The sequence below is a fragment of the Cebus imitator genome, unplaced genomic scaffold (assembly GCF_001604975.1).
Source record: "Cebus imitator isolate Cc_AM_T3 unplaced genomic scaffold, Cebus_imitator-1.0 Scaffold279, whole genome shotgun sequence".
In the NCBI taxonomy this organism is placed as follows: domain Eukaryota; kingdom Metazoa; phylum Chordata; class Mammalia; order Primates; family Cebidae; genus Cebus; species Cebus imitator.
In genome coordinates, this window is record NW_016107594.1 from 4,877,476 (window position 1) to 4,900,378 (window position 22,903).

At 49.4% G+C, this 22,903-nt stretch overlaps 1 protein-coding gene across 5 annotated transcripts in view; it reads left to right on the plus strand.

Annotated features, from left to right (window-relative positions):
- Positions 1-782: 782 nt before the first annotated feature.
- The window catches only part of ERICH1 (glutamate rich 1), a 57,624-nt gene continuing 35,503 nt past the window's right edge, over positions 783-22,903 (plus strand). For all 5 annotated transcript variants that reach the window (XR_001817215.2, XM_017501141.2, XM_017501143.2 and 2 more), the window contains exons 1-2: positions 783-886; positions 14,543-14,689. Coding sequence is in view for 4 of the 5 variants with exons in the window: in XM_017501141.2 (XP_017356630.1) it covers positions 865-886; positions 14,543-14,689 (169 nt within the window). In the remaining variant the exon portion in view is untranslated. The remainder of the gene's footprint in view (positions 887-14,542; positions 14,690-22,903) is intronic.

Sequence of the window (22,903 nt, forward strand, 5' to 3'; positions counted from 1 at the left end):
CTCGTACACACTTGGGAAATGTTTTGGAAGAAATGAATTCAAGGAGGACAGTCCTGAACGGGTGGAGCAGGAGGGCAGAGGCCCTGGAAGCTGGAAGAGGGAGCCAAGAAGGGGTCCAGCAGGCCGGGGATGAGGTGGGGCCACTGCCCTGGCCACTCCCTGTGTCCAGCATGTGCCCGGGGGCTGGGGGCACCGCACTGACCACTCCCTGTGTCCGGCAGGTGCCCGGGGGCCAGGGGCACCACCCTGACCACTCCGTGTGTCCCGCAGGTGCCCGGGGGCACCGCCCTGACCGCTCCCTGTGTCCCGCAGGTGCCCGGGGCCGGGGGCACCGCCCTGACCGCTCCCTGTGTCCCGCAGGTGCCCGGGGCCGGGGGCACCGCCCTGACCACTCCCTGTGTCCCGCAGGTGCCTGTGGGCGATGCGTGGACTGGGGACCCGTAAGTGCACGCGTGGGGCTGGGGCTGGGCGCGTCTTTTCTGGAGCCCTCCGTTGCCCTCTTCTGCACAGCGTCCTTCACAGCGTTCGCCCCCAGAGTTCTGCCACCGCGTAGAGCGGGCTCTGCCACCCACAGCGTCCTCAGGCCCCAGAGAGCCGGCGCCGTCGCCCCCTCAGCTCTCCCTCCGCGCATGCTCCGCAGCGAGGCTCCCAGAGGCGGGACTGGAGTCTCGAGACACGCCCACAGACTCGGTATCAGCCAATCCACGGCCGTGGTCTGTTGACTGACAGCCCGTGCCAGGGTCCCCTATCCGGATTGGGCATTCCTGCTGTTGTGGGCGGGCCCGGGAGGGCCGAACCCGGAAGCGCACGTCGCTCGGGTCCGGCCCGGGCGCTGTTGGCGGAGGTCTGCGGCCACGGTCCCGCATGGCGGCGCACAGGCGGCACGGTAGGTGCGGGGCGGCGCGGAGGCCTCCTGCCCAGACCGCAGACCCAGCTCTCGGCGCAGAGCGCGGTATTGACTCGGGACCCCGACCCCGGCCTCTCTCCGGGCCCCTCCCCAGGCCCCCACCGCCTCCCCACCTCCACCCCGGTGCCTGCCCATCCCCCGCTCCACCCAGACCCCGACCGCGGGCCGCGGCCCAGCCCTCGCCCGTGTTGGTGCCTGCAGGGCTGCTGGCCGGGCCGGGAGTGCGGACAGGCTCACCCTGCCAGGCCGCACCTGGTGCCTGCGGCCCGGGGCGGGGCGAGCCCGGCCAGGGTGCGTGTTCTCAGCAGAGCGCGTCTCCGTGAGTGGGTGGGGGCGCTCAGCTCTTCAGAGGGGTCCCCGCCCAGGGCTCCGGGGCGGGCTGCCCCTGGCTCCTCGGGGCTCACCTGAGAGACGGAGGTCGCGGTGTGTACCTTCCGTGGACCCGAGCTGTGGGGCGCATCCCAGTGCTTGTGAACTTCTGTGATGGTATAAATCAGTACCGACGACGGCAGCAGGTAAATGGAGCTGGTTATCTGGCCTGGCCTCAGAACCGAGGTGGTCGAAAACAAGCGTGCTTCTGCTTCCTCTACACCCCAGCTCACTGCCTTCACCCGTAATCATCAGTGTAATGGAAAGAGTGGCGGTTTTTGACATGAATCTCGTGCTACTCGGATTAATTCGGGCCTGATGAATTTTTCCTTCCCTGTGTTTAAAATTGATAATCATGTTTTTCCCTTTGAAATAAAAAGACAGTGGCAACTATAGTTATAAAACAATTGCATAAGAAAATTTTTTCTCAGTGAGGCAGAACATGGAGAAAAACGTGGTCTCAACTCGTTTGTAGGAAGCGGTGCACTTGAACTCCCCCTCGTCCTTTAGGGCTCGCGCGTTGTCGCCTGCTCAGCTCACAGGTTAAAATGACTTACCAGTTTTTAAGCAATCAGATGGTAGGCTCCAGAATGGACATTCATGTGGGTTAATGAGTACCAGAACCACCTTGTTCCTGACCCTGTCCTGCAAGTAGGGCTGGCAGGGTGTTAACTGGGTGTCGAGGCTCTTAGGAGCAGACAGGACAGCTAGCTGCCTGCAAAGCTGTCCCTGCCTTCGCCGTGGGGGGGCTTCTTGCTGCTGCGTGCTTTCTCCTCGTTTTAAACTGTAGCACAGTCTTCTCTTACATTCCTTCAAGTGTTTGTAACTCTTCTAAGCCTGAAATAAATGCCCTTCTTTATTGCAAGAAATTATGATGTCATCTGTAATGTACCTAATCAACTTTAAAAAAAAAAAAAAAAAAACCCTTTCTCCACTCACTAAATTAAAGTGAATGAGAGTTGTTAATTGTTTTAGTCATTCACTAATCATCTTGCCTTGAAATGGCTTTCTTTTCCTGTTGGATATGTGACAGAATGGTCAAGTACATTAAGGTTGCTTAAGGACATTGTGGTTGGAAGGATGGGTCAATAAATCCCAAAAGTATAAAATGTAGGTGGAAAACAAAATGCTAGTTTTCTGTGTGTGAAGTTAGGGGAATGTGTATCAGGAGGAGGGGACGGGGCTTGGTGTGTCCCTCTTCCGCGATGTTTCTTTTCCCATGGTTCAGCTCATGGTCGTGGGGTAGTTGCAGGTGGGGGTTGGACACCATTGTTTATGGTGGGAGAGGAAGCAGGTGCCACAAGGTGCAGGTGTGCCTCTCCTGGACCGGCCCCCACAAAGAACTCTGACTTGGCATCGTTTATTCACCACTAGGTGTTGGCTGAGTGTCTGCTGAGCATGGCAGAGCCCCTCAGTCCCTGGCTGCAGCAGGGAATCAGGCATGGCATCCCTCCCTCCCTGAGCTAAGTGAAGCTCTGCTTTGCTTTGAGGCTGTGCCTCAAAGGGGTCAGGACAGTGGTTGCTGAGAGGACATGTTCAGGGGCCTGTGCTTTCCCCTGCCTGGCTCTGGCACAGACCAGGATACATGATGTCGGAAGGGTAGCATCAGGCCGAAGCAGTGATTCTAAGCATTTTTTATTCCTGGAATTAGATAGTTCTGCTAGGCAATGTAACCGCTAATGCAACAGTTTCCCTGTAACTACATGTAGCAGAGCTCTTCAGGATTAATAGGAAGAATGTGTTGCCTTTGAAGCAGCACTACTTGAGTGAAACTTTGTCAGATGTGCTCTATGTTATGCTAGTGTACTTACAGCACTAGCTTTGCAAGCCCCTGAAAGGTGCTGTGCAGCTCCGACCATGAATGGCTCTCCTCATTGAAGAGGGTCCCAGGAAGGGGAAGGGCGCCGTGGCCGCGGTTCTACCCAGGGAGATTGAATGATACCTGACCTGTAATGAAGTGCTAGCTCCAGTCGGACTGTTTCTGGCCTGAAGGGGAGCCAGCGGTCAGGGAGCCTGAAGTGGGGCTGCAGTGGACTAGGGAAGTCCCAAGTGTCACAGATCCCCCAGGGGCAGCATGCTCCTTGAGGAAGGGGCCTGCTGCGGTGGGTGAGGGCCCTAGGAGCTGCCCAGGTAACTCCTGCAAGGAGTGACTGCGCCCAGCGTTGGCAGATTGAGCCTTGCTGCTTCCTCCTCCCTGGACGGCCCCCGGTGCCTTTCTGGGCCTCTTGTGTTGGTGAGCAGAGCCATGCAGGACCTTGCTCCCTTCTGGAGACGCTGACTGTGTCACTGCTCCCTGGGTGTGGTGGTGTTGTGCTTGCGGAGCCTCCTCCCTGGTCATTGGTCATTGTGTGGGGTGTGGCTCTGGTCCTCTCCCCAACTCCGTATGTGCTTCAGGGATGTTTCTAGAGGAGGCAAAGCTTGTGTGGGACTTACTGGGTGGAGGTGATCCTTGGCTGCTGGGGTGAGGACCACAGCCTTATGGGGGCAGGAGCCCCGTCCTGGGCCCTGAGCAGGCAGAGGAGTGCCAGGTGGTCCTGCTGCTTCCCCTCTCCCGTCTTCACCGCCTGCTGCCGTGTGTGTGGTGAGGGGATGTGCAGGGGATTTAAGCAGTCCCTGCCCCACAGTGTCCCCTCCATTCGGCTCACTGTACCCCACTGCCAGTCCTTTGACTCCTTGTTCTACAGCTTCCCATGTAGGTGGTTCAGCAGTGCCAGCCGCTCATGTCGAGGAGAGAGCTCCAAGGGCTCCATGCTATTGGCATGGCCTTGCTGGCCTGGCTAGGCCTTCTGTAGAGAAGGACACAGAGCCCCATCCCAAAGGCCTCCTCCTGGGAGGCACCCAGCCTGGTGTCAGCCTGGGGGGACGTGTGCTGGAACGCAGGATGCTTGTTTGCTTTTTAATAAGAATTCATTCTTGCTGTGACTTCTGCCCACAGGATGGTCTCACTTGCCCTTGCAGGTGTGTCCTCCAGGGCCAGGGGGTTCTGCAGCACATGGGTGGGCTCTGTCTTCCTGGGACTCCTCAGATGAAGTTGGAGCTGCCAGCGCCTCGATGTGAGCAGTCACACTTCCTGTTTGCCACCTCCCTGTCCTCTTCTAGTTTCTCCTGCCCCAACTTAACACACCAGGAATCGGCGGCGCTGTCCACGGTGCTGGCACTGGTGCCAGAATTCCTCCAGCTCTGGTAGTCAGGGAGGGGTTTCTGCATGTTTCTGCATATGTCTGCATGTATGTGTGGGTCTCTGAGCTTGTGTGTGCATATTGTCAATGTTCATGTATGTGTGCCGCTGTTCATGTACATGTCTGATGTTGTGTACATGCATATCTGTGTATATGCCTGTGTGTGTGCATCTGTGCAGGCACATGTGTGCCTTTGTGGTGTGCGCATGTCTGTACGTGTGTATATGCCTGTGTAGTGTGTGTGTGTGAGTGAATGCATGTGTGTGGTGTGTATGTCTCTGTGATATGTGTGTGTGTGCCTGCATGGTGTGTGTACATGTTGTTTTGCATGTGGTGTGTGTGTACATGGTTATCTGTGTGTGTGCCCATGTGTGGTGTGTATGTCTCTGTGTAGTGTGTGTGTGTGTGTGTGTGTGTGGCTGCATGGTGTATATGATGTTTTGCATGTGGTGTGTGTGTACATGGGTTTCTGTTTGCCTCTGTGTGTGCTTGTGCATGTATGTGTGTGCGCCTCTGTATGATGTGTCTGTATAAACGTGTCTGTGTGTGGCATGTGTGTACATGTGTGTCAGGGTGTTCATCTGTGTGTGCATATGTGTGTGCCTGTGTGTGCTGTGCCTGCATATGTGTGTTTGCATATGGCGTGTGTACATATGTGGGTGTTTACCTGTGTGTGCCTATGTATGTGTGCATGTGTGTGCACCTGTGTGAGCTGTCCCTGCATGCACGTGTCTGCATGTGGTATGTGTGTACCTGTGTGTCTGGGTGTTCACCTGTGTGCCTGTGTGTGTGCATCTGTATGTTTGTGTGCACCTGTGTGTGCTGTGCCTGTTTATACGTGTCTGCATGTGGCATGTGTGTACATGTGTATCTGGGTGTTTGCATGTGTGCATGCATGTGTGTCGTTGTATGCGTATGTGCATGCGCCTGTGTGTGCTGTGCCTATGTACATGTGTCTGCATGGGGCATGTGTGTACATGTGTGTCTGGGTGTTTGCCTGTGTGTCTGTGTGTATGTGCATGTGTCTGTGTGTGCTATGCCTGTGTACATGTGTCTGCGTGGGGCATGTGTGTACATGCATTGTCTGGGTGTTTGTGTGTCTGTGTGTATGTGCGTGTGCCTGTGTGTGCTGTGCCTGCGTACATGTGTCTGCGTGAGGCGTATGTGTATATGCGTGTCTGGGTGTTTGCCTGTGTTCCTGTGTGTGTGTATGTGTGTGCACCCGTGTGTGTCATGCCTGCATACACGTGTCTGTGTGCAGCATGTGTGTACATGCATTGTCTGGGTGTTTGTGTGTCTGTGTGTATGTGCGTGTGCCTGTGTGTACTGTGCCTGTGTACCCGTGTCTGTGTGTGGTGTGTGTGTACATGTCTGGGTGTTTGCCTGTGTCCCTGTGTGTGTGTATGTGTGTGCACCCGTGTGTGTCATGCCTGCATACACGTGTCTGTGTGCAGCATGTGTGTACATGCATGTCTGGGTGTTTGCCTATGTGGTGTGCGCAGCTCCCAGCCATACCTTACAACTTACCTGTGACGCCCGCATCTCCCTTGGAATCTCTGAGCTGAAGGTGCCGATTTGGATTTGTTTCCATTGGAAAGATGCCCCTTTTCCTTCTTACAGCGTGGCATCAGCCTGGTTGGGTACCTGGTGACTCTGTTGGGCCAACTTTCATTCTTGCCACTTGTATGGGGCTCTTTGCAGAGCTGGACAGGGATCATCACTGCCCTGTAGGAGAAGCGAGCTGTGTTCATCTAATGATTATTTGGTGTATTTTCCTCTCCTATGTGAGGATCCCACGTCAGATTGGTCATGGTGTGAAGTTCTGATGATGTCCCATTTGAGAATTGTTTCTGGTTTGATGTTGAGCACTTGTTTTCTGTTGATATTTCAGAAAGCTTGCCCACTTCTGCTTCAATATTAGCCAATTATTTTTCCATTTGTCATTCTGTTACGAAGCTCCTTAAGAATCTGCCACTCACTGAATTAACATACTGAACTTTTCTTTCTTGTGAAGGTCTATAATCCTATTATCAGCCATTCCTTTATTTTCAGATTATGGTCCAAGGCTATATACCTTATCGCATTATAGGAATAAAAATGAAAAAAGAAAAATCCCACAGCGATTTTCATTTTAAAGAAAGCTGTGGCTGGGTCTGCATATTTTCATACGGCATTTAAACATAGTTTTTACTGAAAAAGAAAATTCAAACTATCGGATTTTCAAGACATACAGTAACCCTAAAAAATGTTAAATTTCAAACACTTGTTGAAATGAGATAGGCAGATGTAGGAGGAAGAAGAGATCAGCTACAGCTGCTGTTCACTGAGAAAGTAGAATTTTGATATTTCTCTACGCTGATGAAATAATGTGGTGTGTGTGTTTTGTGGTTTTAGTGGAAGTGTTTTGGGCGATTGCTGTAATATGACAGGTGAAGGAGGCAGCAAGCAAGCACCTCAAAGCCGGCCAGGGTGGAAATGTCTACTAATGAATTTCCGGTCTTGTTTTCAGTAGAAGTTTTTCATTTAAATATGATGTTAAAAGCCTGCCAACTCTTGTTTCAAAATCTAATTCACTTTTCCGTTTATAAGTCTATTAAGTGGAAACTAAAAAGGAATGTTATAAACCGATTTTGTTCTGTATGAGTGTTACTCTGTTGTGCATTGCTGTCGAGGAATGCCTGAGGCTGGGTAATTTATAAAGAAAAGAGGTTTACTTGGCTCACAGTTCTGCAAGCTGTTCAGGGAGCATGGCGCCAGCACCCGCTTCTGGTGAGGCCTCCTCGGGAAGCTTCCAGTCCTGGGAAGGCAGAGCGGAGCCAGCGTCCCCTGACAAGGGAGGGAGAGTGGGAGAAGGTGGAAGTCCTGGCCTCTTCAAGCAGCCAGATCTCCAAGAGCTCATCACCACGAGGAGGGCACCAAGCCATGCACGGGATCTGCCCCCACCCCAGACACCTGCCAGCAGACCCCACCTTCAGCACTGGAGCTCACAGGTTGCCATGGGATTCGCAGGGGACATGTCCAGACCACGTCAGTATGGTTTTCTCCTACACTGGAATATGAAAACGTCACATTTTAAAAGTTACGCGGGAATATTTGTGGTCTCTTCTAGTTTATTAAATTCCTTTAAGCATGTGGTCCTGTCAGTTTTACGGCTTCTCCTGAGCATCCATATTTTGAAATAGGTCCTTTTGAACTGATGTGATTCCTCATATCCGCAAATAAGCTGTACACGTATTATCTGAAAGTTATGCTTTTCCAATAGACACCAGCTTATATGAATCATAGCAAAAGTTTTAAATTTTAGAAAATCACCAATAATCATTATTTCTAATCTCCTCCAGCACCAAGAGTTTTATATGCAACTGTTAGATTTTAAATTCAGCAACTGCATTTAGGAAGAGTTTAGAATTGAATAGGTTCCCTTCCAGCGGTCAGACTTTGTTTCTTTTTGAGGTACATATATTTACAGTTTTTCCTAAGTATCTAATTTCCAAAGAACACTTTACTGAAAGATTTTATTGCTATTTGGCTACATCTTTAACTTGAAATAGCCAGTGCAGGCAGCAGTCCTTTCTGAGAATTATATCAGAGTAACTGAATTCCCCTGTGAGAGGACTCATTTCTGCTGGGTGTTGCGGCATGTTAATTTCTGACAGGGTGTTTTTCGTGGCCTTGGCCTCTGTTGTGTCTCTCATCTCCCGGTGCTGATTGCTTGGCCTGCTTGGTAATTTATTTGTTTTCCTGCAGGTTATTTTTTTCGAGTGGCATTAAACAGTCCTCTGCCTTTTTATTTTCCGGTGATTGCTTTTTGATGGGCACTAGAGTTTCAAGTTAAAACTTGCTCTTGCTGCTGGAAGCGGAGCACGTTGATGAGGTGCGGGAAGGAGAACAGAGCCAGCTTCAGGCTCTGACAGACGTGGAGTCATGACCACAAAGCACTTTGATTTAGGCCCCACAGCACCCAGGGCCTAGGAGCTCCTGCGGCACCCACTTGTCCAGCTCTGTTTTTGTGGGTTCTTTTGTTTTCAACATATTACTAATTAAACAGAAAAGAGGCTTTTAACCCCTAATTTACCTAATTTACGATTTTTTTCAGCTTCCATCTGCAGCACATAAACATATACACACTTAGGTAAAAATACATCAGGTCAAAAAGGAGCATTTCAACAAAGCAAAAATGATAAATGCTTCACTATTATTCAGGAAGGAAAAAGATCATCATTTATGTTCGGCTTTTAGTATCAGTCACCAGGTAGAGCTGGCCCGTTGGAAGACTGTGTTTGCAGAACTGCGTACACGTCTGCAGGAAACCACCAGCAGTTCATGGGGCTCTCGTGCCATTTCTTTGATGGTTCTGAGACCCAGGAAGGGCGTCAGTGCCACGCAATATGGTTTTGGTCTAAAACAGCCAATTATTTCTGTGTGAATAAACCGCATGAGCACTGGTGGTGAAGCCCTGAGTGCCTGGCCAGGTGTTTGGGGGCCGTGGGGTCCACATACACAGCACCTGTCAGCTCAGACACTAAACCCCAGTGGCACCGTGGCCACACTAAACCCGAGTGGTGCCATGGCCACGCTAAACCCAGGTGGCGCCATGGCCACGCTAAGCCCGAGTGGTGCCATGACCACGCTAAACGTGGGGTCTCTCTCAGGCCCCACCTCCACCCAGCCTTCTCCAGAGCTGGGAGGAAGTGAAACTCGTTTATGAATCTGCCATATGTTAGTTGGTAGAAGTGACTATTAATATTTAATTGGTGGAAAGTAATTATTAATATTTAATTTTGCTTTTTAAACTTTGCTCTTTTAAAATGATTTTTAAATGTTAAAATTATATTTTTTAAAAGTACTTTATGATTTATATTTTAGCAACTATAAGTATTTAGAGGTATATATTTGTCAGCAAAGTTATTTTTAGATACCTGGATATTTGTATTAAACTGGGTTAAGATTTATTAAAATTCTTGTTGAAGACAAAAACTCCTGCTTTATAATGAGATATCCATTTTGACATCTATTTGAGATCATCTGTTTTTGTGCCTGTTTACAGGATGCCCTGTGAATAATACATGGGTCATGGATAATATGACACAGAACCAGCCTTTGCTGATATTTAATACTGAAGTCATGCTGTAACTCCTGTCAGTGAAGCCCTGTGTGGGGCGGGCTCATCTTTTCTGTAACAAGGTTTGCAAGAAGTAGCAGGGGTCGGAGTGGCTTCGGGCCTGCTCCAGCGATGGAGCAGCCATGGTGGCTCCAGGAGTGTGCGGACCGCCAGGAAAGATGTTTTCCTTCGTGAGATTTTAGAACACCGTGCAGGATGGCATCCCTACGGCCACTGGGGTTCACGAAACATTTAAACCATTTTAGAATACTGAAAGTTTTTCTTCTTGCTTTAGTTTTTTTTGATGACTGTGCTCAGGTTTGAATTTGAAAAGGAGCATTGTCTTTCCCATGGATGGAATGTCAACTGTAGGACTATGTGTTGACCGTCGTGAATAGCATGGTCATGTGAAAACTTTAAGGACTAAATTTCTATACCCTAATTGTGTTATTTGCTGAAGATTTTTAAGTACCATGTTTTCCTGCATTCTTAAGTAGCTGCAGCTATTCCTGGTATCCTGGTCTATCATCCCAGATTCAGCTGTGGTCCTGTGTGTCCCGGGTGAAGCTGGCGCGGGTGCACATCCTTGTCCTTCCTCGAGGGGTGACGCTGGCGTGGCGCGGGTGCACGTCCCTGTCCTTCCTTGAGGGGTGACGCTGGCGTGGCACAGGTGCACGTCCCTGTCCTTCCTCGAGGGGTGACGCTGGCGTGGCGCGGGTGCACGTCCCTGTCCTTCCTCGCAGGCACCTCAGCGTCCTGCCGACCGTTTTGTCTGTGTGGCCTGCATTTATCTCTCGGACGTTTCACTTGTCTCTGAGGGTGCCCAGGACATTCCTCTCCCTCCAGAGCTTCATTTGTGCAGAGTAGTTGGTGATTTTCAAGGACTGGCATGATTCAATTTTGTGTTCAGAAGACAGGAGGAGCAAGGTGCCCACTCGGGCCCTGTCCTGCTTTCTAAATGTTGGGCTCATTGGAGAAGGGGCTGGTTCCAGGCCCTGGAGGAGGAAATACAAGGTGAGTCTGAGGTAACTCGTGGGGCCTTGTGTGCTCATGGGAGGGCCGGGCAGCCAGAGGGCGCTGGGTCCACGTTGTGGCAGGTGGGTCAGAGAGTGCTGAGTCCACACTGGAGGATGCTCAGTCCACGCTGGAGAGTGCTGAGTCCACGCTGGAGGGTGCTGAGTCCACATTGCACAGGCAGGCCAGAGGGCGCCGGGTCCACGCTGGAGGGCTCTGGGTCCACACTTTGGTGGACTCTGTGGCCAGGGCCAGGACTCTTTGAGCAAGAGAGTACATGTGGGCAGTACAGGGTGGTGGCCCTTGGAATAAATAAATAAATCTACGAGTCCTTAAAGTATTGAATAACACAAAGATAACAATTCAATAAATGTGCAAGTGTGGGGAGTTCTTCCCTATAGAATTCCACGTGATAAACATGGAAGGCATGAAGAAAGAACGCCGACGAGGAGCCCACAGCCACGTCTGCTGCTGCCAGGACTCCAGGCAGATGCCACGTTAGCGGGCGAGATTGAGAAGGAAAAGGACCTCGTCCCGCAGCCTGTCCTCCACAATGTGTGTTCGTTATGAAGGGAAGAGAGTCACTTGGCGGGTTGAAACCCAGGAGACCTCACAGCGCCTACAGGCGATCAGGGTGGTGTCCATGGAAGGAAGCATCCCAGCAGGGTGTGAGCGCCAGCACCCATCTGCAGCTCTGCAGAGGTGAACGACCTCAGTGTCACCCTGAGAACATTGGCTCCAAGTTACAACAATTCCAGAGAGTAACTGCCCCAAGAAATGTCACAACTGTGGAGGATGACGAAAATGGGAGGAAGCGAGGCGCTGAGGGCGGATGGGGCCAGATCGGAGCCTGCTGGATGAGGGTTCACACAGCCAGGGCCGGGGTGGGGCAGAAACCCAAGTTCTCGCTGTGGAAACAGCCTCCCTGAGCCTCGTCCGGCCTGGGGCTTCCGTGTGGCAAAGCCCTGAGGGTCAGGCTCAGCCCGGCAGTAGCCCCAGGCCCTGGGCTCCCTGTGGGAGGTAAGTCCAGGACCTGCCTAGGTGGTCTTCGGGGAAGCTCCTTAGGAGGGTGTCGGCACCTCGGCAGGTGGCCCGGACCCCCAGGTTGGCATAGCCCTGGGAACCGCCCCTCCTGAATCAATCCCAGAGGCTGCAGAACCAGAGGCCTTGGGACTCTGTGGGCCCTGCACCCTGAGCTAACGGATTGATTCCTGGCATTCAGGTCGTGAGGCTGGGATCACGTAAATCTCTTCCAAGAAGACTGCCTTGTTGAGAAGGCGGAGCTTGTGACTCCCAGGGTGGCTTCTTACTTACCCCTGAAAACCCCCCACCAGCTGTCACTCTGTGAACTTACAGCCAGCTGTCTTTAGACTGTTCCTGGCCTCTACTTCCATTTTAGAATTTTTATGACAGAGGCGATACACCTATATCAGAGATGTTCATTTCAAATATGAAATGTAACAGTGTTGGTGGAGAGCCACTGTTAATTAGGCTGTAAATGTACCTTATTTCAGGCACTGGATGGAACTCAGTGAAAATGCCCCTAACTTTCTTCTTTTAGGCACATTCTTCTTATGTTGCTTGTAGCTCAGAAATCCTGCCTCAGGAAGCCTTGAAAGACCGTGACCTGGGGCCAGGCTCAGTGCATTCCCATCCGTACGCTGGTGTGCGCTGTGTGTTTCCTGGGATCAGCTGCCTTCCTTCAGCGAACTCTGTCATCCGATGCTCGGCTGGGTGCAGCTGTCTCCTCAGGGCCTGCCCTGGCTGCCCTCCGGGACTGTCTTGTTCCTGCTCAGCCTCAGGTGTTCGCAGCATTGCCTGGCTCTGACCGTCTCGGGGGCAGCAGGTGGGAGGATTTCTCCATAGTGTTTTCTTTGCTCCAGACACTCGCAAACAGCCGGGCCTGGGGAGGGGAATTCAGCCACGTGTTGCCATTGGCTGCCCTGGGCCCAGCAAGGCTTCAGCTCCGAACGCCCTGTCCCTGCGTGCAGAACCAGGTGGCTGGTTACGGTTTTATCTCAGAATCTATTCTGGTTTGTGAAGATGTCGGCTCATCGATGATTTGTAGGTAAAGTGCATCTTCTCTGCCTGCTGTCTCCTCTGCTTGTCACCAGCTCTGTCATCTGGCGTAGGACATTTTCTTCTTTGACATTTAAAGGAAATGTGACCGTTTGATTTTTATCTGAAGTCTTGGAACCTTCTTTTAAACATACCTGGGAGCACTGCAGTGCATTTTTAAAGCATTTTGCTGGCTGCCTGTCGCTCCCTGAGAGCTGAGGTGTCCCCTGTGGGTGGGTGCTGCTTGAGGCGAGGCCTTTCTGCAGGGGTGGGACCCGCTCACCACGGCCGGCTCTGCAGGAGCCAGGCTTTCGAGGTGTCTTGTGCTCATGGTGCTTTTACATCATATTCAGGAAACAGCATGTGGGGACCCTCTCATAGCCAGGGCTCGTAAAGCCCCCGGGGTCTCAGTGATCACACCGTTTCAGTTCATGTTTTCCACTTAGCTGGGGGTCGTCTCCCAGCAAAAGGAGACTTTGCGCTCGCTCGCTGGGAGGTGTGGGGGTGCAGAGACTCAGGTGAGTGGCCCCCGTGTTGATGATTGTGCTGTGTCCCGCTCCCACTGAGCTCTGTGTGGGCTTTCCTGATCCATCCACAGAGGACACGGGAATTCCGATGAGCGATGGGTGGAAACCCTCGTAGTGTTCTTCACAGCAGGGCCTTCACAGGGTGATTTCTAACAGGTGTGAGTCGGAGAGGCCAGAAGTAGGAAGGTGTGTGCCTTTAGCTACAGTGTTGCCATGTAGGGCCACAGAGCCTCCCGCCTGCCTGGAAGCCGCCCCCAGCATCTCCCTCAGGGGATCTGTGACAGATCCCTATGCACCCCCCATCAGGCCAGGTCCGCGTCTCCCTACTCCTGGAGGCATCAGGCACTTGTGTCAGGGGTTCTGATTTCTGCTGGCACCCAGGACCACAGCCCCCACTGACAGGGGTCACAGTCCGTGTGTACCTGAACCTCACAGGGAGGAGCAGAGCGACCTGGAGCCAGAGGCAGCACCTGCTGGCAGTGCACAGCCACCTGGACGCAGGGTGACACGCTGGGGAGAGGGTCACTGATGGCGGAATGGGGGGGGTCCTCTAGGGCCAGTGTGGGGGGCATCCTGGACGCAGGGTGACGTGCTGGGGAGAGGGTCACTGATGGCGGAATGGGGGCGTCCTCTAGGGCCAGTGTGGGAGGCATCCTGGTTGCAGGATGACGTGCTGGGGAGAGGGTCACTGATGGCAGAATGGGGGGGTCCTCTAGGGCCAGTGTGGGGGGCATCCTGGACACAGGGTGACGTTCTGCAGAGAGGGTCACTGATGGCGGAATGGTGGGGGGTCCTCTAGGGCCACTATTAAGGGCATCCTGGTCGCAGGGTGATGTGCTGGGGAGAGGGTCACTGATGGCGGAATGGGGGGTCCTCTAGGGCCAGTGTGGGGGGCATCCTGGACGCAGGGTGACGTGCTGGGGAGAGGGTCACTGATGGCGGAATGGGGGGGTCCTCTAGGGCCAGTGTGGGGGGCATCCTGGATGCAGGGTGACGTGCTGGGGAGAGGGTCACTGATGGCGGAATGGGGGGGTCCTCTAGGGCCAGTGTGGGGGGCATCCTGGACACAGGGTGACGTGCTGGGGAGAGGGTCACTGATGGCGGAATGGGGGGTCGGTCCTCTAGAGCCAATATCAGGGGCATCCTGGTTGCAGGGTGACACGCTGGGGAGAGGGTCACCAATGGCAGAATGGTGGGGGTCCTCTAGGGCCAGAGTTGGGGGCATCCTGGCGTGCAGCACCCAGCATGGGAGGACCAGGGGCTGGGGTCTGCGTTAGTGCTTTCAGCACGTGTTTGTTTTGTGTGGAGTAAAAGGCATGTGTGATCCAGATAAACTGCCATAACTAGTTCATTTTCTTCTTTTTCTTATAATCGGTTGTCTGTACAGTGTTTGTTGAGAAGGTGCTGCAGAGACTTTTTCCTAACGTTCCAAGTGGCCAAGAAAAGAAGGAACCCCGGACGCTGGCCATCCAAACACCGCCCAAGAAAGTGACCTCTGAGAAGGCGACACAGAAGCCTGTTCAGCCTTTGACAGGTGAGGTTGTTTGCAGCTGTGGGGGTCTCCGGGATGGAAGTTAGCCACCCATCGTCACCCTCACTTGCCCTGGAGAGTGTGTCTTCTGGGCCTTGGGCTTCTGTCTGCAGATGGTCTGCAGATGGTCTGCAGCAGGAGGGCAGGGCAGGCGCCACTCCTCACACAAGCTCCGCCACAGCCCCTGTGGACGCCCCAGAAGGCCAGGTCAGGGTGCTGCTTTTGGTGGGTCACTGACTCACGTGCTCTGAAGATGGCAATTGGCCTGTGACTGGGGCTCGGCCTAGCTTTCCTGTCCTCTGAGGAAAGCAGGTACCTCCTCCACCATGACACGTGACCCCAGTCCCTGTAGCGGCCCTGCATGGCCTCCTTGGCCCCGTTGCCTTGTGTCCACTCAGGGACAGGCTTCTAATAGCTTGGCCCGTGGTCTTAGGCCACCGTCTGTCCCATGACAGCCCACATGAGCTCTTGTGGCCACAGGATCATCCGCCATGAGAGTCCCCTCAACTCCAGCTCCCGCAGTGCCACTCCACTCACCTGTGAGACTGAGAGAGGCCCCCACGGAGAGACGGGAATAGACCGCCTGGGTGCAGCACATGTGGGCAGTTCCATTCGCTTCCAGTAAACACCTAAGTCCACAAAGCCTGAGAGAGGCCGGGAGGGTCCATTCGGCTCCCAGTAAATACCTAAGTCCATAAAGCCAGACGTGGGGTCCTGAGTGCCGTTTCTGGGGGTCTCTTTCGTCTCTCTTAAGCAGTGGTCTCTCACTGGGCAGTTGAGTTCCTGAGAGTGGCACGGTCTCCAGTTTTCACATACCTTACAACAGCTCCAATGGGATCTCAGCAGGCAGCCCCCATCATCCCACAGATCAGCTTCCAGCCCCACAGCTCAGACCTCCATTCACTGTGAACCCATTTTACCTCAGACGTAATGTTCCACATGGCGATTCCATTTCCAGGCCAGCTCAGAAGTGTGTCTGACCTGGGATGTGACGGGTGCCATGGACACCATTCTGGTCCAGGATAGAAGACAAGTGAGAAGGAAAGTTTCCTTCACGTCTTCTAGATAACAGGGTTACGCCAGGCACACTCTTCCTGTGGGACAAATCTATGTTTTCCGTATTCCCTTTCTGCATTTTTTCCCAGATGGCTCAACGTTTCAAATGGTCCAAGCTCCTGGTATAGTAGGATAAGTTCTGACGAAGGAGTAAATGACTGCTGTTGGGCTTAGTTTTACCTTTTAAAGAATAGACCTGTTACAGGCTAGGTTGCCCCCACCACAGCCGCCACCAGCAAATTCTTGTTGAAGTCCTAACTAACCCCCAGCACTTCCGAATGTGTTTGTATTTGGAGATGGGCTTCTAAAGGTGATTAAGGGTAAATGGAGCCGTCAGGGTGCGCCCTAATCCGGTATCACTGGTGTCCACATTCGAAGAAAAGATCAGAACACACGTACATACAGAGGCTTGACCCTGTGACAACAGAGGAAGCAGCATCTGCAAGCCGAGGACAGAAACCAGCCCTGCTGAGACCATGATCTTGGACTTCCAGCCTTCAGGACTGTGAGAGAACAAATGTCTGTTGTTTAATTCACCCAGTCTGTGGGACTCTGTAGTGGCAGCCCTAGAAAGCTAATACATTACCCATTGTGCCTGTTAGAAATTGTCTTGCTTTTTCAATCCACTGAACAAAGTTTTTAAAGAAAAAGCAGTTATGAAAATCTCAAAGAAGCAACAAAAAAGACTTCTGGAACTAATAAAGGTTTATAGTAAGTTGTGCTTTACAAGGTCAATATACAGAAGTCAACTGCTTCCCTATATATCAGGAAAGAACAAGGGGAATTTGCAATTTAAAACACCCAGCACAATAGTGCTGGAACAAACTGGACATCCACATGCATAAAAATAGAGACACATACCTTAAACCTGTCATAAAAATATCTTATTAAAAATGGATCTTAGACCTAAGTGTTAAATGCAAAACCATAAAACTCCTAGAAGATAACATAGGAGGCAGTCTAGGTGGCCTTGGGTTCAGCAGTGACTTTTTAGATGCAACACCAAAGGCTTGATCAATGAGCGAAAGAATTCGTCAGTGGATAACTTGGACATCGTTAACATTAAAACCTTCTGCTCTGTGAAAGACACTTGTCAAGAGAAGGAAAAGACAAGCCACAGACTTAGAGAAAATATTTTCAAAACACGTATTTGACAACGGACTGTTATTCAAAATGTTCAAAGAATTCTTAAAAGTTAGTAAGAAAATGGGCCAAAGATGTGGACGTTACCAAGGAAAATATGTAGATGGCAAATTATCATATGAAAAGATGTTTCACATCATATGTCATCAGGGAAATGCAAATTAAGAGAGTGAGACACCACCGCACACCTTCTAGAGTGGACAAAACCCAGCACGCTGGCAGCACCAGATGCTGGTGGAACAGGGGCTCTCATCGCTGCGTTTCTTCCACAGCCTAAACATACTCTTTACCTGTATGATCCAGCAGTTTTGCACCTTGACATTTATCCAAATAAATGGAAAACTTCAGTAAACCTGCACATGACTGTTAACAGCAGCTTTATTCATAACTGCCAGCACTTGGAAGCAATGAAGATGTCCTTGAGCAAGCAAATGAATCAGGAAATGGTGGTACTTCCAGACAACGGGAAATTATTCAGGCCCCAAAAGAAATGAACTATCAAGCCATGAAAAAACACGAAGGAACCATAAACGCTTATTACCAAGTGAAAGAAGCCACTCTGAAAAGGCTACACACTGTGATTCCAACTTTGTAACACTGTGGGAAAGCAAAACCGTGGAGGCCCTAAAAAGATGAGTGATTACCGGGGCCTGGGAGGAATAGGTGGAGCCCAGACGGGGTTTCACTGTCTGACAGTTGACTTCCCTAGGACACTGTGGACTTCTCTAGGACACTTGACTTCTGTAGGACGGTGAAACCACCCTGTGTGACGATGCTGTGATGGTGGGCGCAGCTCATTCCACCTTGGCTCCAACTCATAGGATGTACAAGAGTGGACTCCAGTGTGAACTGCAGACTGGGTGGTAACACGGTGTCGCTTAGGGTTATTGATTGTAACACCGTACAGCTCTGACGAGGATGATAATGGGGAGGATGCGTGATGCTGTTATGCCTTACAAGAAGCAGGCTGTCCCTAGTATTTCCTGTTTTTCTCTGAATTTTACTGAACCAACATTTTTAATCTTTTTTAAAATTCTGTCTTTATTTTATTTTTGCTTTTTCTTTCCTTTAACCTAACGAAAGTTTTAATGGTGATTGTTCACCAGTAACATATCCGGTGGTCAGAAGATGAAATTAAGTGGAAGCAGTTGAAGCTATATGCATAGATGGATGATGGATCATTTCTAAGTGAGAAAATAATATCTGTAAATTCCAGGCCAGTTTCATTCTAGAAGATACATATTTTCTTGCCTAAAGTGATTGACTTTGCACTTTTAAAATCACTGTTTAAAAATAAACACTTCAAGACCTCCTTTTCTCTCTGAAATTGTCAGGAGACAATTCTTTGCATTGCTATTCATGTTTTATTTTACTAAGTTATGCACTCATACAACAGTGGCATATGGGAAGCTTTATGTCAGGATGATTATTTCAAGTTGGTGTTGAAAGACTTCTTATTTTAAGTAGCTGGGTGCTTTGTGATTCTGACAAAGCACTTGGCCTTTGAAGTTGTTGGTGATCCTTTGGGTGATGTCTTTCCACAAAGCTTCAGCATTCAGCTACTTCATTTCCGTGGCATTTGTAAGATACTGTTTGATATGAAGATGTTGAATTAAAAGTCAAAATACTGATGTGAGTTGACCTAGTCTCAAAGGTTAAAAGATGTTTTTTTCAGGGAATGAATGAGAAGGTTGGGTGCACGAACCTTTTGCTGAACATTGGAAGCTGTGTCCGGGTGGAGGTTCCAGTGCAAAGTCAGGACGGGTGGGCACACCCCAGAGAAACACGCTGTAGCCCGTGAGTGGTGACCCCACAGGACGAGGGTGCAGGCACTCCCCTGCTTCGATCTCCTCAGTGACTTGGTCGTCTCACATGTTTGATTTTGGAGGGTTCAGACTCTGGTGTAGCAAGTCTGATGTCTTTGGGTCAGTTGTCTTGACAGTTTAGACCCTTAAATTACAAGCAACCAAAACCACTTGGCCCTGGCTTAAATGGGAATTTGTGATGATAAGATAGTGTCACAAGGGCAGAGATAGATAAGTCTGCGTCCCAGAAAGGTAACTTGAAATTTACCATTTCAACTTAACCATTTCAAAGTATACAATTTAGTGCTTTTTAGTATATTGACACTGTTGTACAACCATTCCATTACCACCATCTAATTCCAGAATATTCTTACCATACCACCTTGGCCAGGCACAGTGGCTCACCCCGTTATCACAGCACTTTGGGAGGCTGAGGTGGGTGGATCACTTGAGGCTAGGAGCTGGAGGCCTGGGAGGTCAGGGCTGCAGTGAGCCAAAATTGTGCCACTGTACTCCAGCCTGGGCAATACAGTAACACCCTGTCTCAAGAAAGAAAGAAACTCGTTATCCCTTTACCCCGTGGCCCCCATTCCCCATTCCCTCTAGCCTCTGGAAACCACTGATCTGTTTTCTTTCTCTATAGATTTGTCTGTTCTGGACATGTCATATAAATGGAATCATGCAACGTATGGCATTTTGTGTCTGAGTTTTTTCATGTAGCATAATTTTTTAAAGGTTCGTTTATGTTGTAGCGTGGATCAGAACTTTGTGTTTTAAGGCTGAATAATATTCCTTTGTATGTGTTTTAAGGCTGAATAATATTCCACATTTTGTTTCTTCATTCATCAGTTGATGAACATTGGTTGTTTCTACTTTTTAGCTATTGTCAGTAACATTGCTCTGAGAATCCAAGTACATGTTCCTGTGTGGTCTGGTGTAGACGTATGTTTTTGGTTCCCTTGAGTTTACAATTAGGAGTGGAAATGCAGGGTCAAATGGTAACTCCATGTTTAACTTTTCAGAAACTGCTAGATTCTTTGCCACAGCAGCTGAACCATTTTACATTCCGTCCAGCCTTGTACAAAGGTTCCAGTTTCTCTACGTGTTCACTAACACTTATTTTCTTTCTTTTTTTATTTTTATACATAATAGCCACCCTAGTAGGTGTGAAGTGGTATCTCACTGTGGTTTTGCATTTTTCGGATGACTGAGGATGTTGAGCACCTTTTCCTGCGTGTTGTCCATTTGTGTATCTTCTTTAGAGAAATATCTGTTTAAGTCATTTGCCTAATTGCATTGTCTTCTGTTGCTGAGTTGTAGGAGTTGGTTGTATATTCTCTATTCTGAGTCCTCATCAGACACCTGACTTGCAAATATTTTCTTCCATACTATAAGTTATCTTTTCATTTTTTTAATGGTATCCTTTAAAGTCCCAAAGGTTTTAATTTTGATAAAGTTCAATTTATCCATTTTTCTTTTGTTGCCTATGTATTTTATATCATATTTAAGATATCATTGCCTAATCAAAGGTCAAAGATTTATGCCTAAGTTTTCTTCTAAGAGTTTTATAGTTTTAGCACTTATGTCTAGGTCTTTAATCCATTTCGAGCTGATGTTTGTATATGGTGTGAGGTTGGGCTACAACCTCATTCTTTTGCATGTGGATATCCAGTTGTCATAACACCATTTGTGGAAGAGATAATCTCCCTATCAAGTGGACTTAGCACTCTAAAAATCAGTTGGCAGCTGGGTGTGGTGGCTCATGCCTGTAATCCCAGAACTTTGGGAGGCCGAGTCGGGCGGATCACTTGACATCGGGAGTTGAGACCAGTCTGGCCAACATGGTGAAACCCCATCTCTACTAAAAATACAAAAATTAGTCAGGCCTGTTGGCGGGCACCTGTAGTTCCAGCTACTTGGGAGGCTGAGGCAGGAGAATTACTTGAACCCAGGAGATGGAGGTTGCAGTGAGCTGACATCATACCACTGCACTCCAGCCTGAGCAACAGAGCAAGACACCATCTCCAAAAATAAAAATAATCAGTTGGCCACAGATGCTCGGTTTATTTCTGGACTCTCAATTCTATTCCATTGATCTACGTCCTTCCCATGTCTGTACCATCCACCTTCCTGTTTTGATTGTTGTAGCTTTATACTAAGTTTTGAATTGAGAAGTGTGGGTCCCTCAACTTTGTTCTATTTCAAGACCCAGGATCTCTTGCAATTCCATATCAGTTTTAGGATCAATATGTCAGTTTCTTCAAAAATAAAAACCATTTGAAATTTTGATAGGGATTGCATGAGTTTGTAGAACACTGGGCAGTATTATCATCTTAACAATATTACGTTGTCTAGTCCCTGACTTTAGGGTGTCTTCCTATTTATTTAAATCTTCTTTAATTTGTTTCAACCATATTTTGTAGTTTTCAGACTGAGTTTTTTCCTTTTTTATCTTTTCCTTCTAGTACTTCCAGAACATAGAAAAATTTTACCCTTTTTTATAAAGTTTATTCCAAAGTGTCTTATTCTTTTTGGTGCTATTGTACTTAGTGGAATTGTTTTGTTTGTTTTCTTTTGAGAATGTTCCGTGTTTGTGTATGAAAATGCAAGGGATTTTGTGTATTGACCTTGTATCCTGCAGGTCTGCCGAACTAGTTTATTAGCTCTTATGGTTTTGTTGTGGATTCCTTCGGATTTTCCATATACAGTCGTGCGTCACTTAACAATATAATCCATTCCAAGAGACGCGTCCTTAGCAGATTCCATTGTTGTGTGGGCATCACAAGGTGCACTTAGACACCAGACGGCGGAGCCAGCTGCAGGCCTGGACCGTGGCACAGCCTGTTGCTCCCAGGCTGCTTGTCCACGCAGCGTGGGCCTGTGCTCAACACAGTGGCAGCTGTAACACACTCTGAGTGTTCATGTATCCAAACATTAAAAAGGTGCAGGGAAACCACGGTGTCATCATCTTATGGGTCCGCCGTCCTATCTGCCGTCAGTCTTTCACCAGAGTCATGTGTGGTGCGTCACCCTGCGAGAGCCTGTCATCTGCGGTTTCAGGTAGTTTTACTTCTCCTCTGTGAGTAAAGATATTCTACTTTTCGCTGTCCAGTCTGGATGCCCTTTGCTTCCTTTTGTTGCTGTTGTTGACTAATTGCCCTGGCTAGAAGTTCTAACATGATGTTGACAAAAAGTGCCATGAGGAGGAGTTCTGGTCTCGTTCCTGATCTTAAGGAGAAAGCATCCCCGTTTTCACCATCCTATATGACGTTAGCTCTGGGTTTCATACATGGCCTTTATCATGTTGAAGAAGTTCCCTTCTATGCCCAGTTGATTGATTTATTTTGTTTCATTTTATCATGAAGGAGCAACATATTTTTTGAAGTGTTATGCCTTGGAAATTTTTAAGGAAAAATGTTATCATTCACTTGCACCTGGAAAAAGAGAAGTCTTGGCCAGGGGCAAGATGATAAAATCACAACAGAAAAGGTAAGAAGCATGGATCGCTTCTGCGCAGGCATCGTGCAGCGTCCGTTGAGATGCGCGTCCAGGGGGAGGCCTGCCGGACATCGGGGCTGGGCCGAGTGGCATCTCCTGAGGGACAGGAAGCAGCTGGACGAGGAACAGTGCCCACATCAGTTCTTGGATGTGAGACGGAGGAAAGTGATCCTGTACAGTCAGGACAGAGCGTGGTAATTTTGGCAATGAGTTAGCCAATTGATTGATGTTTGTTCACTTTACACGATCTCTGTTTCTTCATTCTAGAAGAGTGTTGATAATTCCATTTGTCCCAAAAGTAAGACTGATTTGTCAGCCACCAAAATAACCAGTGTGTGTGCATTTTGGTAAATTTCTTTCACCAAAGAGCCCATATTGAACCTTTAAAAAAAAATTTTTGTCAGTTATATCTTGCATATATTTTAGATCTGAAGAATTCTGCAGTAATTATTATTAAAAACAGCGGTGTTCTGCCCGCCACTCCCAGCCACACAGCCCTCCAGCTCCACAGCTGCTGCTCCTGGGTAAATCCCTCCCGTTTCAGACTCACACACTCACACTGCTGCTTCCTGTTTTCTTTTTTCTCTTTTTTTTTGGTAGGAGAGAGGGGATTAAGTTTTATGTATTGACTTTGGAAACTAAGGATTTTGGATTTTTTAGCACCTACCCCCACCATAGACGCATATTTTTTACGACCCTTGTCCTCCTAATATAA